Source organism: Podarcis raffonei, chromosome 1 (genome assembly GCF_027172205.1).
Source record: "Podarcis raffonei isolate rPodRaf1 chromosome 1, rPodRaf1.pri, whole genome shotgun sequence".
NCBI lineage: Eukaryota > Metazoa > Chordata > Lepidosauria > Squamata > Lacertidae > Podarcis > Podarcis raffonei.
Window position 1 is genome coordinate 47,731,521 of NC_070602.1, and position 16,468 is coordinate 47,747,988.

The following is a 16,468-nucleotide window of genomic DNA, read 5'->3' on the forward strand; positions in this document are numbered from 1 at the left end:
TAACCTGCCCTCCAGTGGGAGCCTCTGCTGGATCTGGGTTCCTTCTACGAAGAACATGCCAGGATCCAACCCATTATTTATGATTACACTTTAGTGTCATTCCTTCAAGGACGGTGTACATGGGGCGCCTGTTTCCTCCTCCTACTTTTATTCTCCTAGCGGTCCTTCGAGGTAAATCCGTGTGTGAGAGATGGTGGTCGGCCCCCAAAGTCAACTTCATGACTGAGCTGAGTTTGGTAGCCGAATGATTATTATTGTTCTTGGAGAACCTGCACAGCTGCTCACAAGAATCTCAGGAAACACAGGTGCTAGTATTCCGCTTATCACCTCTTCTTGTCCCTGTCCATGTTTGTAAAGGAAGTGAGTTTGGCATCTTTCAGCAAACTTTCCTTCTTCAAAGGATTTCCCCTCCCACACAAGCACAACACCCCTTCCCATAGGAAGTGTGGCAGCACTTACTGGTTTCCTGCTGCTGACTGGCTTCTGCTAGGTGTAATTTAGTGTTGTACAGGGGAAAACAATATAATAGGTGGTATTGTTGTCAACAGGGATGTTATGGTCGGGTTCTGTAATTCCATGTGCAGCCGGACTTTGAAATGTCTCAGCCAAGCGAAATATACGGTTAGAGGCAGTGTTGGACATGTTCGGCACGTACAAGGGAGGCACCAAACCGAATCAAGCTGCTTGGTTTTCCATGAAGAAAACGTGGGTTTCTGCTTCAGTTTGTAAAGTAAGGCCTTGTTTCATAGTCTGCATGCCTGTATTGTTTGAAGTGCACAGAAGAGTCCATGGTTTGCAGAACTTAGCAGAAGAACCTCTCACATACAGCTGCCAACTCCTTTGGGCAGTGAGAGAAATGGAGAGCAAGTTGCCAGAGTGTAGGAGGGAGGAGAGAAGGGGCAGCACCTGCTGCTGCTGCTGAGTGAGCTGCATTGTGAGCACTGGCTGAGGAACAGGGGCGGACGGGGGAGTGTACTGCCTCCAGCACCATCGGGGAGGGGGTACCATCGCGGCCGCCCCCCAACACGCACCGTGCACCATGCCCCTGGGACGCACGCCAGCCACACCCCCACCTGCTCTCCACCCCTGGTGCCAAAGCATGCAGCTTCGCCACTGATTGTGAGTCCACAGATATAGAAGCAAGTGCACACTTACATGGAAAGGGCAGTGGCTCCTGCCCTTTCTGACACATGGCAACATGAACTAAATGAGGAGACAAAGCTACTGTTCAAAATCAAGTAGAATTGTGAGCATGTACTATTGGATTGCTGTGATATATTTGACATTATTGACTGAAGTCAATTGAATGTTAAACGGTGTTGATCGATCACTTTGTCTTAGAAACCATAAGTTCTAATGCAGTTGGCTTCCGATCAAACGTTTGGCTGCTTGCTTGCTTGCTTATTTATTTATTTATTACATCTATAGACCCACTTTTCCTCCAGAGAGCTCAGAGTGGTGCACATGGTTTGCTGGTCTCCATGTTATCCTTACAACAACCCTGTGAGGTAGATCACTCGAGTCTGTGGTGGCCCAGGATTATTCAGTGAGGTTCATGGGTGGGTTGGAACCTTGGTCTTCCAGTTCCGGGCCCAACACTCTCCTAAACCATACTGGTCTTTGTGGATGACACAAAGTAAACTAAGTTGGTAAAAATGGAAGGTTTCTGCCAGGAGCTTCAAAAGGAACTCTCCAAACTAGGTGAATGGGCAACAAAATGCCAAAGGTAGTTCAAGGTAAGTAAAGTGCTGTTCATAGGGGAGCAAAAAACCCAAATCCCGGCTTTACAGTATAAATTGACTGGGTCTTAACTGGCAGTTACTGATCAGGAAAATTATGTTGGAGTCATGGTTGATAGCTTAGTGAAAAATCTGGTTTAGGCTAAAACAGCTAGGAGTTACTAGGAAAGGGATAAAAAAATAAAATTGCCAGTATTGTAATGCTCTATATACAAATCTATTGTGGAGTCAAATTTGAGATACTGTGCAAATTTGGGTCACCATGTCTCCAGAAGAACAGCTAGAAAAAGTGTAGGAAAGGGCAATAGAAATTATTGGGGGTGAGGGGAGCACTTTCCCTACAAGGAAAAGCTACAACGATTGGGGCTTTCTTGTTTAGGAAGAAAAAGACGAATAAAGGGAGAGATTACTGAGATTGTTCACTTTCTTCATTCTATAATTTTAGCAAATATACCCCCCTTTCTCTCAAAGTACTAGAACCAGGGGTCATCTGGTGAAACTGAGTGGCAGCAGAGATAAGGTGGAAGGCACTTCTTCAAACAGTGTACAAATAATGTATGGTTTGGCTTCCTGGGTCATGCAAACCAGGGCATAGGGGATCGTACTACAGAAATTAGGAGCAATAGCACACACTGGTGGCTTCTGGAACATGCAGAGTTTTTGCCTTGGGGCAGGGCATTACCTATGCTGTCAGCTCCATCAACCTTGTCTGTAGTTTTTCTGCAATAACCACCATTGGCCTCTCTGCTGTTGAGGAAGCGAACAGTACAAAGGCTATCTCAACACTCACATTGCTCAGGGAACGAAGAGCACAATAGCATGTTCCTGTTTGCAACCTGCACTTCAGTTTTTTATTGGAGCTTTTCCTATTTTTGACCACACTGTGGCTAAACCATCATCCTTGCATTGTGTGGTTAGACTGCAGAATGTAGCTGTAACTTCATAAAAACATCTTGCTATCAGCATGTATATTGCCATTCTTCTCTTAGCCTTTGAAAAGAAAGTTTGTCTCTTCTTTATTTTGTTTTTAAGGAGTAGCTTGAAGAACAGTGATCCATAAAACATGTTGAGATTATTGTACTGCATTTCTTAGGTAGGAGTATTGTATCTCATTCCATATTTTCCTTAAACATTTTTGGTTTAAGATTATTAAAATACTAATTCTGCACCTGGGTGGTTGCCCACAACTTCATCTTTTTTCTTGTTTGGGATTCAGCCCTCTTTTCTTTTTTCTTACCTTGTATCAGCAGGTGAAGCAAATGTGTTTTCCTTTTTTCTAAGGGAAAATCCTAGGTTTCAGTTACATGGTCCTGTTTCAGATCTCATATCACGCTCTCAAATTAATGCTAGTCAGAGGCAGAAAACTCTAATTTTAGTCCATTCATCATTCTCCTAATTAAGATCCAGCTAATGAGTTGCCAGCTCAATTGCTTTACTTTAATTTCATGGTGCTTTCCTCTGCTTAAAGCTGCATAGGCTGAGACAGGCTTACGCCTGCTTCCTATGGAGCAATAATACATCTCTTACTGTTTTCCCAACCATTCTCTGTATGGAACCTTTACTTGATGTTTAGCTTCAGATCAATGGCTTTTTTCCAGTGCAGCAAAACTGTCTTATTTCTAGCTACTACGTGGCATAATTCCTCTCCACCCACTTGGTTAGAAATCACTGGCTCTGCCATTGAAACAACAGTTTTGCTTGCTCACAGGATGGTAAATTGTAGCCAGCGGCTTGCACCGCTGTGAATAAGAGATAAGGTGGATGGAGCACACAATAATTCCTAGCCTTGTGTGTTATGTGTGTGTGACACTGTCCTTCAGTAGCCATCTCAGAGCTTAATATACAGAAGAGTCAACATGATTGTTGAACAATAGTACAGTTGAACCTGATAGGTGATGTCTCTGTGACTCAGAAGAAAATGAAATACTGTATTTTTTGCACCATAACACTCACTTTTTTCCTCCTAAAAAGTAAGGGGAAATGTCTGTGCGTGTTATGGAGGGAATGCCTACGGGTGGCATGCCTACGGTTTTTCCTCCTCTAAAAACTACGTGCGTGTTATGGTCAAGTGCGTGTTATAGAGCGAAAAATACGGTACATCTTCTTGCTTTGTAACTTTTATAGAGATCTCCAGAGCTGATTGCCCCAATAATAGCCTTTTTGGATCCCAGGAAATGGCTTGCGTATTACACCTCTCATTTCTTCTCTGTTACAAACAGAAACTGTAGCTAAAATTATGTTGAGTGCAAGGAGGACACTGGCTGAAATCTTTTCCCAAGCCAATGTAACCAGGGTCCCTACCTGTCAATAGAGCCATTTGATATTGTATCTCATTTTTGTATGTTAACAGATGTCTGAGTCCTACTGCGAAGTCTGTTGACTGGTTCAATAAATTGATTGAGCCGTACAACTGAAGCTATCCGTTAAGGGTGTCCTTTTGTTTTCAGGCAGCTTTTAAGTTCTTGCGAGGTTTTACTATTGATTTTGTTGTGGCTGTATTTCTGTATTGCTTTCTTCTTTGTTCTTTTATTGTGAGTGGCATTGTTCTTCTTGGAATTTTGAATTTTTGCTTTTTGATTGTGAGGCATCCTATTGGCACTGAAGGTATGGGATATTTTAAAAAATAGAAATAAATAAATATGTAAAGCCAGCTGCCCGGTGCAAAATGTGGCTCTTAAAGCAACTTTTATCTGCTTCCCTGCCCTGGCAGAAGCACACCTGATTTCTTTTTTAAAATCAAGGTTGTTGTTTTTTAAGTGAATGGATTGCCCAACATTGCACCTGTAAGGAAAAGAAAACTGTTCCCAAATTCACATGTGTGAAAGAGACATTCTCAAATGCATGCCCCCTGTTACTTTGAAACCATGACTGCTAAATGCTGCTGACTTCATTAGAAAGCCTGGCCATCTGTGAAGAGGGTGGGTTGTGCATCCTAACACAGTGGCCCACACAGCTGTCTGGAGAACAGCATTGCCCTGAGGTTTGCCCTCACAGATAAAGAGGGACAACTGGGAATAGGTATATTCCTTCTCTTGCAGATAAGGCAGCCAAAATGACTGACACAACACTTAAAGCCAACCTGCCTGTCCTCTTCAAAGGACAAGAAGTTTGCCACGATTCTAGCTTCTGCTTTTTTAGAAAACAACGGCTATTCCCCATCCTTCTGATCCTGACCTTCCCTCCTATATGTCCGCTTTCTAAGTTTTCCATTCATCCCAGCACCAACTGTCTGTTCCATAGCAGAACATGCATAGATCTTTGCATGCATTCATGCACATGCACTCTGTGGTTTGGGGAACTAATCCCAACTCTGGCATTAGAAAGGGGAATGGAGTAATATCCTAAAACCACACAGGAATTCCCCATACAAACCAAACAGTTGTTATGCTTTAACAAAGTTGAGGTGATTGGGTAAGTGGGGCAGTAGTCCTTGCCCCCAGTCCAGTGTGAATCAATAATATCTGTTGCTAAAGAGCATTCAGCCCAAATGTGACTTGCTTGGTAAGGGGAGAGGTTCCACTGCGTCAGGATCCTATTCCACCTTCTAGATGATCCACGCAGTCCAAGAGGGCTTGCCCTATACTCCGAGAACAACTGCTGTAGAATACAATGGATAGTACGCAAGAGTTGGAGAGAGGACCTACCTGTTTCCTAGCTTTGATAAAGAGACAAGCTTGCAAACCTCTGGCCTGGAAGGGAGCTTCTGAACCCTTGAAAGCAAAACACCATGGAGAAGATTTGTCATTTCTACAGAAGCAGTATGGTGGCAAAAGCTACACTTCTTAGCCGTCATCCTGCCATTCAGCCACTTAAGATATTGGCGGTTTTCTTGCAATCTTGTTGTTGTTGGCATCCGTCTGTCTTAGTAGACAATGAAGGAAGTGCGCCTTTGAGGGTGAAGTCAAACCGCTGGAGGGTTACAGCGTCTGCTGTGGCTTGGAAATCATAGCCTTGTTCGGGGAAAATGAGTCTGCTGTCTGTTTTTGATCAGAAGCCTATTAGAAAACAGTAAATGAAGGAACCCTGTTGGGAGGGTATCCTTGCATTCAGATCTGTAGAGTACATTCAGGCTGCATGGGCCAAATTGCCTTGAATTTTTCTTCTTGCCAGCACTCATTCTCACTCATGGCCTTTTTATCTCCAGGACGTTTCTGCCCTGCAGAACTTCGATATAATTATTCCCTGACACTCACCAAGTAAATCACAGCACCAGTGCTGTTGAAATATGGGTTTCTTTTCAGCAGCCCAGTATGTTCTCTTTGGAGATTAATTATTCCCTTTTCTTCTCTCTTCCAGACATTTACAGCCTGGTGTAACTCTCACCTCCGCAAGGCTGGCACACAGATTGAGAACATAGAAGAAGATTTCAGGGATGGCCTTAAACTTATGTTACTCCTGGAAGTCATATCAGGTAAGACAGCCATTGTGCAAAGGTTAAATGCTTTGGGGGGAAACTCCAATCTAGTGAGTCTGCTAAAGTACAGGGGCTAATAGTTCAAGCTTGCACAAAGGTAAGGAAGAAAAAGCAAGTGTGGCCATCTTGTGTACTAGCATCATGGACTTAGGACATGGTTTGAAATTTCAGCTGGAAGGGGGAAAATAACCTCAAAGATACAAAAGATGGGGATCCAGTGGCATGCAGTGCCATTAATTAGCAAAGTAACTTTCATTTCCCCACATTGCACCACCGTAGCAGTTCCCGTAAGGAACCCATTCTCAGACTTTGTTATATAGTCCTGTAGGGCTTCCCAGGTGTGCTTGTTTCTGTCCTTGGGGAAATGCAGAATGTTCCTCCTTCCCATGCCTGATACAAATGGGTCAGGGTTCGAAAGGCTGCAGAATGCTGAAGCGAGGTACTGAGAAGGGAATCCATGAGCCGTGGCTTCTTTTGATGCTTGCCAGAAACCAGCTGAGTCGAGTCCCTCGCATTATTTATTTTTGTCTTGTTTATCTTGTTAGTGAAATGCTCACTCATGCATAGGGAAGGCGGTGAAAGCTGAGAGGAAGCAGTGCAGAGAGCATGATAGGAGGGACACAAATGACTGAAGGGAGAATGTCTGGGTGCTTTTCTGTTCAGAAGCAGCATGTGCCTGCCCAGCACACATCTCTTGTCTCCAGACATTCATTTCTCTTTCTGCGCTTTTTTATTTTTTAAACGTGCAATCTTTTTGAACCCAGCCAACATACTTTAGGAAAGTCCCTTGCTGCATGCCTGGCACTGTGGCATATTCAGTCTTGTAGCTGGGACCAGGGCATTCTTGATCTCTTCAAGGCCACAATGACTCCTCTTTTCCTGTAGGAAAAAAACCCAGCTTGGAAACCCCTTTTTTCCATTTAGCAAAAGAGGATCACACATAGACCCTTGTCAAGTGTCGGTGATCCCCTTTGAAAGTGTAGGACAAGCGCCCACTTTGTTGTGGCATCGTGTGGTAAAAAATGCCATGGCCACAGAAGAAGTCAATAGGGTCTTGTCAGAAGAAAATGGGGCTGTTGTTCTGTCTCTCTCAGCTTCAGTTTTCATTGCTCTTGGCTGCAGTTCAAAGTAAACACTAAGTATAAAGGCTGGGCACGCAGTAATTTAAAACGAAAGGGTAAGTAACAGCAGGAAAGCAAGGATGGTGGTGCCCTGAATCCTTTGCTGTGCAGGTGGGTTCATACCCTTCTATAAGATTTTTTACTGATGGCCATTTCTCCTGGGACATATTTAAAAGTGGTCTTGGTGAAAATATGTGCATACACTTCATACAAAAAATCATGTGAAGCCAAGCCTCCATATACGAGTATTAATCTTGCATTTAGTTAGAAGTGTGCTCTGTATGAAGACAACTGAGTGCAATATTTAAAGCACTTTGTTTTCATTTGGCTGGGTTCCTATAACTGTCCAACATGAGAGAATTGCTATTTAATTTTACTGGAAAATAAAACATTTTCATTTTTGAGGCATATTTAGGATTATTAGAGCTGTGGTAGCTAACCTGTGGTCTTCCAGATGTTGCCATAGCCAATGAAGGGATTCACAGTCCAGCAAAATACAGAGGGTGACAGATTAGCCACCTTGCATTGGGGATAAACATGTGATACTGTCCTCCTGGAACTATACCACTTGAGGGTACATGTGTTCTTACTGCATATTTAAATCTTTCTTTGCTGAAAAGCTCCCTCCTACTATGAATGAAGATTTTAGCTTAGTGTTCTCTCAGTTTCTTATGAGCTGGGTGTTAATGTGGAGAAGCGTTCAGACATGTGATTCCTTTGATTGCTTTCTGAAATGATGTGGTCCTTGTGAGTGCATAGCATCTCAACTGTGAACACAGCTCTGTAGATTGCAGTTGTGGTATTGCAATAAAAGACAAACGGAAAGTTTCCCAAGGTAGACTGTGTTCTTTCGGTTGTATATCAGTTGTTTACTGAAGTGGAATGAAGAAGTTCATTGAAAAAGTGGAACATAATTCTTTTCTCTTTCTGACTAGGTGAACGTTTGGCTAAGCCAGAAAGAGGCAAAATGCGAGTGCACAAAATCTCGAATGTCAACAAAGCCCTGGATTTCATTGCTAGCAAAGGAGTCAAGTTGGTATCCATTGGAGCAGAAGGTAAGTCAGAAACCACACCAGTGGGAGCATATAAGTGGGTCACAAGGCTACTAAAATGATTACAGGAACTGGCCAACTTTTCCACTACAAGGTGACGGTTGTACTACTGTGGTGGTGATTGTTATGGAATCCCCTAAGTTCAACATATGTGTTTGCGTGTCGAGGTCCCCAGGGCCACCCCAATAACTCACACATCACACAGAATTTTTTGTTTAAGATTTTTGGCATAATTTTGGCCACAACTTTATTGAAATACAAATTTGTGAGTGGTTGCTTAGGCATTGGTTGCGACTATCTGCCCCCACCATGGGGGACAGACTGACATTCCGCACGATGCGAAAGTCAGAATAGGGGAATACACTTGGGGGTTACGCAGAGCAGGGAACCTGCCCTCACCCCAAATGCAACCAGGAGCTCATTGCTATGGCCCGAGCCCCCTTGACAGAGTGGACAAGCAATAGTTAGCCCCCAATTCCTTTAACGGAATCCCTTGCAGCAGCAGCATTAGAGGGGCAGGCACTCAACCTACCAAGGGCAGGCACTCAACCACTTCCCCTCAACCAACCAAACCATAAACCAATGCCTAACCGCAACCTTACAAGTTGTGACGATTTGCTACGCAGTAGGCAAAAACCAAATGGCCCTAGCCAATCAGCCAGATGGACAAAATTCCTACCAGGCCCCTGCCCCAAGAGCAGACGAGCCCATGACAGGCATAGCAAGGTCAAAGCGAACAACCCTAATTCTAGGGAGGGGGGGACGGGCAACATTAACTTCTTCCCAACAACAAGGGAAGCCCCAATCGCATCAGTGGCCAATGAACAATTAGCCCACCCCCAACTTTGGAGTGTCCTAGCGGCCCCCACCGAAACACATGCTCTCCATGAAGGAGAACACGCTTTAGCAAGCAAAGACTCTTGAGTCCTGTGGGGGACTGCAGATAACCATATTACACGTTGAGCCCAACTGCAAGTCTGGTTTCTACCAGGCTCCCCAACAAGTAATGTCTACCAAAGTCCAGAAAGTGTGTGGAATAAAACTGCACTGGATATTTGATGCAGTGCACTACAGGTAGATCATCTATTTTGAATCCCTTTGTGATTTAAGTTGGCTAGAAACTTGCAGAACACAGGGTGAGATGGCCTGGAAATTATCCCTGTAAAGCTTCAGGAAGAGTTGTGTTCTCCATGCTCCTTCTGACATTTTCATACACTTCCTGGATAATTATTCTGCCTGATTGTACTTGAGGTTGTGGGCTAGGAAATCAGATAAGGGGACGTGCTTCTGTCCAATTCTAAAGAGAAATTTTTCACATTATGCCATAATCCACTAATTCACAATCATGGTGAATGACATCTACATTTTGCATCTGGACGTTGGCTTACAGATCATGCAGCTTTTCAAAACTAAAACTCCAGTGAAAGCATTAATGATATATGTTATTACAAACTCATTTGCTTATGTAGCCTGAAGTGGCATGGCTCTCATCTCTATGGAATGGTCTAGGGTCTAGGAATGGGGGAATATAATGAGGGTGCGTGTGTAAGGTTAAGGGGTACTTTAAGGTTAAAATATGTTACCATCCATCTGTCTCTGGAGACAATGGAGGAGTGCACCTTTGGGGGTGAGGTCAAGCTGTTGGATGGTTGCAGTAGCTGCTGTGACTGTAGAGACCGATGCAGGAGAGACATGTTTTGTTGCAGTTGGGGCAGATAAAGGCATCTGGTTGTGCTGCTCCAGATGCAACATGGTGTTTTTTCTCTCTGAGTATGAGGAGTTCATACGTTAGTCCTTAACTTCAGCATGAAGTATTGCAAGAGTGCGGGCTGTACCCTGGTCAATGTGTTTCATGAATCTGCTTTGTTTCTTCTGACTTCTGCCTATATGAATGACAGAATCAATCCACATGTCAGAATAAATGCATGCCTGGTGTGTGGATTCCTGCGCCACTCTACTGTAGACATTTTGTTTTGCATGAAGATGTTATCATAGCAGTTCAGTGGGCATCTGGGGCTGACTGACAGCTTTCTGGTGGGAGGACTGCCCAATGAAAAGGCTTATAAAGTTTTCCAGACTATGAATTTTAAAAGGACTCAAATTAAGGCTTTAAATAGCTGTCACTGTTGTAAACTAGAAAGTAAAAATTAATGAGGCAGGCAGAATGTATTTAATGTGGCTCAGGCAGGAAATGCCACATCAGGCAGGTAGTACTTAATGAGAAAATCATCTTGAGTTAGTACCAAGTTCGCGGTTGTTGTTGTTTTAAATCACCCTTAGCCATAATTTTTTTGGTCCAAAGCTCTCCAGTGTCATTCAGCCTGCTAAAAGGTTTCAGCACCAGGCTGCTGTATATCATATAACCCCAAAACAGCAGCAGCACAAGTTTGAGAAAACAGGAATGCAGAATTGATCCAGTAATGGCAACATCAAAATGGCTTTCTGTGTGGTGAACAAGGAAATGGCTATTGAGAATTAGAAATGACTATGAAAATAATTATTTACACAGCCAAGGCCCCTGTGTAAATTGGCTTAAAAGAAGCTCTTTGCTGGTGTAGTTCACAAACTATTTTCCACCAGCCAATGAGCTTTTCATCCTTCCTGGATCCTGATTAGCTGCGCACCAAAAGCTCACATTTGATTGCAACATAGAGTTAGATACTACTGGGATAATAGATAAGCATTTTTATTCTCCCATTCATGCATTTCCAACATATCAAATAGCTATCACCTTTTCAGACTCTTGAGCCCTGCTTCCATGGTATAACACTGATCTGAAATCCAACTATGTCAGCAAGGAGAAAACTTAAGCTTTTAGCTTGTAATAATGAAACAGTGTTGGTTGATCACAACCTCTTACCAGCATAGAGAGCTATGCAAATATGCCTGGCTGGCTGTTATTGGGCAGAAGACACGTATTGCTTGCAGCATTAAAAACAGGCAGCTGTTTGTTTCTGTCTTCTTCCCACTCATAACTGGTGAAGTGCGGAAGTGACTGACAGGGCTATGGTCTGTTTTACCTCAATTCTATACATCAGCCAAACCTATTAAAATTGAAGCCATAACAAACACATGTTCCAGCTTACATAAGCTTATATATAATGTTTTTAAGCTCTATCTCTCATGTTTCATTTAGTTCTCAGGCTAGAAGGATGCTCTTTATTTCAGCTGCAGTCCATGAACCGTTTAAAGCAGCCACTGGATAGTTAACATCCGAATGCAGTGGGATGTTGCAATGTGCAAGGCAAGGAGTGGGATAAGACTAGGTACAAAGGCCTTATGCTAATGCACCCTTCGGTATCCTGTTGGTCCTCCAAATGCTTTTGGACTACAACAACTCCTATTATAGCCCCACATCAGGGCTGTTGAGAGTTGTGGTTCAAAACATCTGGAAGGCATCAGGTTAGTGAAGGCTGTGCTCGTGCAGTATTGAGAGTCATCATGTTGCAACAGCAAACAGGGATGGCACAACAGTGCTGAGATGAGAAAGTCCTTGCACAGGTTTTGAGACGAATGAGGGGGAGAAGGCAGAGCCTGGACAAGTGAATGGTGGTGCTACCCATAAGAATGAGAAGAAGGAGCTTGTACTAGTTTACATGCTGGTGCAGCAGCCCTATAAGCTGGGTTCCAGGATGTCCTTGTCCCATTGACACCAGTGGAATGAAGCTACCAGTTATTTTGTCTTAATGATCTTGTGGTTTTTGCTGCCCTTAGGTTTTGGAAACCCAGCCAGATGGGCAGGGTATTAATAATAATAATAATAATAATAATAATAATAATAATAATAATATTTCTGGGTGGGAGGTATATGCATTAGTGTTTGCCTTCCTTTGGAATTGAAAGTGTGGTTAATACACAGCAGTTTAAATGTGCTAAGGATGTTGAATGAATATTGAACACATGTTCAGTTGTGAGCAAAACTCTGCTTTCTTACCCACCATTTAGTCCTCCTGACACCTGTTTTTGTAGAATCAACCTCCTTTCTCCACTTTTGCGTGGCTAGTGGTTGGGATGCCTCTCAAAGTACATTCAAACAGCCAAGAAATCATATAGATCCTAACAGTGAATTTTCAGCTTGTCATTTAAGACTGGAATAGAGGAAGGAGACTATTTTACACTCCAGAGGGTTCGGATTACTAGATTGTGAATGTGATGGCATTTCAGAACCCTGTTCTTTCCAGCCACCAGGTTTAATTCTGAAATATTCAATATTTATTGCTCCTCCAGCTGCTCGCCAAAGACATGAAAATACTGTCTTTATTTGCATAGCCTGTTAGCAGAGAATAGTTGTAATAAAAGCAATGGGATGGAAACAAATTCACTTGAGCAAAGCAATTTTTTGTTTCCTGTGTGTCTGTTCTGTTCTGGTTCTTTAAACAACTCTCCCTCCTTCACTGAATGTGCATTTCACTAAGAATCTCTGCTTGCTAATAGTGCTGCAAAAAACAGCCTTGTGTTATTAGTGAAGAAGGGATTCTTCAAGTATATATGGATATTTGTTTCTGTGGCAAGACTAAAATATATTTTCCTGCAAACAGGGGTCTTAAACTTTCTGAAGGATGGGGAATGCTTTTGTTTTAGATCCCACCCCTTCTAATATCACTTAAATTGGAAAGGGGTTGCACTCTAGCAGATGTTTGTTAGGAGAAACAAACTCCTTCCCCTTTCCCCCAACACAAGACCCTCTTTTCTTAAGGGGTTGCAGTGTGGGTCTATAAATATTGCTCTCCCAACAATTTGCATGGTGGTGTGATTCTGATTGGCTGGCTTTGGCAACAGGTACACCAGAAGCATTTAGGGATCATCATGAACCCTGCCCCCGCTGCATTGGCACAGAATTGCTTGCTAAGTTTTATCATGCTGCTAATGCGGTTTATATCTGCTGCCACTGGTAATTTGAAGACCACAGGCAGTGTCTTGAGCTTATTCAAGGGGGCAGGAACTAGTGGGAATCCCTGAGTAGCAGCTTGGGAAAGACAGTGCACACAACCTTCTCTGGCCTCCACTTCTCCCAATATCCTCAGAATGCTTTCCACAAGCAATAATGAGCTCATTAATAGTATCTGCTGAACTGCTTATTAAGTGCAGTTTTGTAGAGAGGCTTGGGATGGCATCAATTAGCAAGCAGAAAGTACAAATATATGATGCTAATCCACATTTCGAGAATAATGACCATAGAAGGTCTTTCTAGCAGTTAATGCTCTGAGAACAGGAAACAGTCATTAAGGCTGTCCCAAAGAGGGAGAAAATTCAAATGGACAAAGGAACCACATTGCAACAGAACTAGTAATATACAGTTGAGCCCTTTGATGTTTTCCTTCCCAACTTAATGATTGCAGATCTTGATCTCAATGAGGGTATTTGCTATTGTTTGTAACTCAGTGCAACAGCATTATCTATTTATGGTTTAATTTGCATCACTACCTGGCACTTGTTCTCTTGTGAATGTGAAGGCAATTTTTGAATGGCTGTTGCCCAGCTACGCTTGCCCAAAATAATCATTGTGTTTGATTGTTATCCTCAACCAATAGTAATCTCAATTCTCCCAGTGCCAATCCAAATAGCAACCAAAATAGTCTCGCCTAAAAGCACAAGGAAGTTATAAGCAGACCCTGGGGAACCCTGAGGTTTTCAGAAGTTTATATGGAGTGGATCGGCTGGATCTCTATAAAGAGAAGAACTCCACATTGCAGCATTTTGTTGCAGGTTCCACCTGGATATACTGATAGCCATCTCAATGTGCCTAGCGCTGGTCCTCATGCAACCAAAACAGCACCAACCACACATAAGAGAGAGTTATCAGCAGACTTGGGGAAATCCCAAAAACATTATATCTAATCTTATGTAAGCTGGAACATGTGTTTGTTATGGCTTCAATTTTAATAGGTTTGGCCGATGTATAGAACTGAGGTAACTACCCCCCCCCCACAAATCTGTTGGGAAAAACCTTTCAGGAGGCTGGGGGCAACCTCCCAAAACAATCTAATGAGAAGTAGGCATGGATTTTTTTTATTTTGGTGTGTGAGGGCATAGAAACTTAATGGGAAGTGGGATTATAATGGATTGTCTGGAATCCCAGAGAAGGAGCAGTCCACTCTGCAACATTTTGTTTGCAAGCCCCACTTATTTTCCTAATTCTGAAACATGCTCACTGGTGACTCTTGTTTACCAAAGTTCCAAAGATGTTTTGAGCACCGGTAGCAGCTGCTGAGAGGGTATTTTTCTCTTTTGCAGAAATTGTTGATGGGAATGCGAAAATGACCCTTGGAATGATCTGGACCATCATCCTCCGTTTCGCTATTCAGGATATCTCCGTGGAAGGTACATCCCAATGGGCCACCATCTCTCACAGAAGCACTTGTGGAATATTTTGTGTGTTATGTATTTCCAAAATAGATAGCATACGAAGCTCCTGTCATAGCTGGCTATTGTCTACGGGAAGGGAAATATTGCCCCCAGAGCATGATCCAGGAAATAGCAGGTGGTACTTCTGCTTGCTTGTTGGTGTTACTACGATGCCGACCATATTTACAGTGACAAAATCAGGGCTCAGACACCTCCATTTTATTGAATTTAATTCACTGCAGACCATTTCCCTGATCTGGAAGGCCATATTGACTAGTGTCCTGAAGGCAGAAATGTGAGGTCATGAATTGAGCTCAAGGGGTTCCTGAGAACAACTGAGATAATTATGTTCCTGCCAGCCTACAATGCAAAACCTCTCCTTTTCTTTTGTATTGATACATCCCTCCCTCACACATAATGCAGAATTAGAGGTGCAAAATTACTTACTTTGTGGAAGGAGCTATTTTGACTGATGAAACTACTAGGAAAAAAACACCCTCTGGGCTAGATTTGAAAAGCAATAGTTCTAGCATAGGGATTTTAGGGAACTGTTTACCCTTTCCAAGTGTAATGTTTGTGCTAAATAACATGTTCTGCCAGCACATCACTTAAGTCCTTTGTGGACTTTCTGTGCAGCCTGCTTAGCTCACTTGGTTAGAGCATGGTGCTGAAGACGCCAAGGTTGCAGGTTCAATCCCTGTATGGGGCAGCTGCATATTCCTGCATTGCAGGGGATTGGACAATCCTCAGGGTCCCTTCCAACTCTACAGTTCTATGATTTGGAGCCTATGTAATCCTAAATATTTTTGGGTTTTCTTAACTCTGTACAGCACTTGATCATTAACAACTGGAAGAAAAGGTCCCCCCATACCTTTTGAGTTGCACAGCCTGCACTACAGTGTAAATCAGGCACAGGCAAACTCTGGCCCTCCAGATGTTTGGGACTACAATTCCCATCATCCCTAGCTAACAGTGGTCAGGGATGATGGGAATTGTAGCCCCAAACATCTGGAGGGCCGGAGTTTGCCTATGCCTGGTGTAAATGGAAAGAGTTGCTCAAATCCTCCTCAGTGGCTTCTGACGTATTAATGGTCAGGATGAAGAGGCAGCTTTAAAACTCTAGTGAAAGAACCTCACAGAGGTTGGCTAATACTTGTATCTTTTTCTTCCCTAGAGACATCTGCTAAAGAAGGGCTTTTGTTGTGGTGTCAGAGAAAGACAGCCCCATACAAAAATGTGAACATCCAAAACTTCCATATTAGGTAATGTAAAGGTGATGGGGAGCAGCCTGTGACTTGTAGTCTTTGCATGGCCTAGAGGATTTGGATGCTGCCTGGTCCTTACCTCAACCGTTTTAGCAGTAATGTTAAGACCATTTGCAGTGGACTTGCCATCACAGTCCATTAAAGGCTGTGTGTGCGTGTGCGTGGCAATTGCACTCTGAAAGCTGCCCTACCAGCTCAGGAGAAAGGGCTGAGGCCACAAAAGGCTTCTTCCCACACTATACTCGGCACACAATAATGCCTTTATTATCCTCATATCTTATGTAAATTAAAGTGCTTGTGCTGTTTACTTTTGTACTTCCAAGTTTGTGGATACATAGCCCAGTTCAAACATTACTGCATTCCTGGCATCTTAAACCATAGTTTAACAAGCCAGGAATGAGTGTTGCCCCACCCCCCCATATACCTCCCCTGCATATCACCTCATTCCTATAATTGATGCACCAAACATCGATGTCTGTAACAAGGAATGGTGCCTTAATGCTGATTTACTAACCAGGATTTTAGACCATGT

General features: G+C 43.1%; 1 protein-coding gene and 1 non-coding gene across 6 annotated transcripts in view; both read left to right on the plus strand.

Annotated features, from left to right (window-relative positions):
• Positions 1 to 16,468, plus strand: part of ACTN1 (actinin alpha 1) — an 89,274-nt gene that overhangs the window by 38,924 nt on the left and 33,882 nt on the right. For all 5 annotated transcript variants that reach the window (XM_053385140.1, XM_053385125.1, XM_053385149.1 and 2 more), the window contains exons 2-5: positions 6,036 to 6,150; positions 8,210 to 8,329; positions 14,561 to 14,647; positions 15,846 to 15,933. In XM_053385140.1, the coding sequence (XP_053241115.1) occupies positions 6,036 to 6,150; positions 8,210 to 8,329; positions 14,561 to 14,647; positions 15,846 to 15,933 (410 nt within the window). The remainder of the gene's footprint in view (positions 1 to 6,035; positions 6,151 to 8,209; positions 8,330 to 14,560; positions 14,648 to 15,845; positions 15,934 to 16,468) is intronic.
• On the plus strand, positions 15,307 to 15,380 carry TRNAF-GAA (transfer RNA phenylalanine (anticodon GAA)). Its single transcript has one exon. It is a non-coding gene; the product is annotated as a tRNA-Phe (tRNA).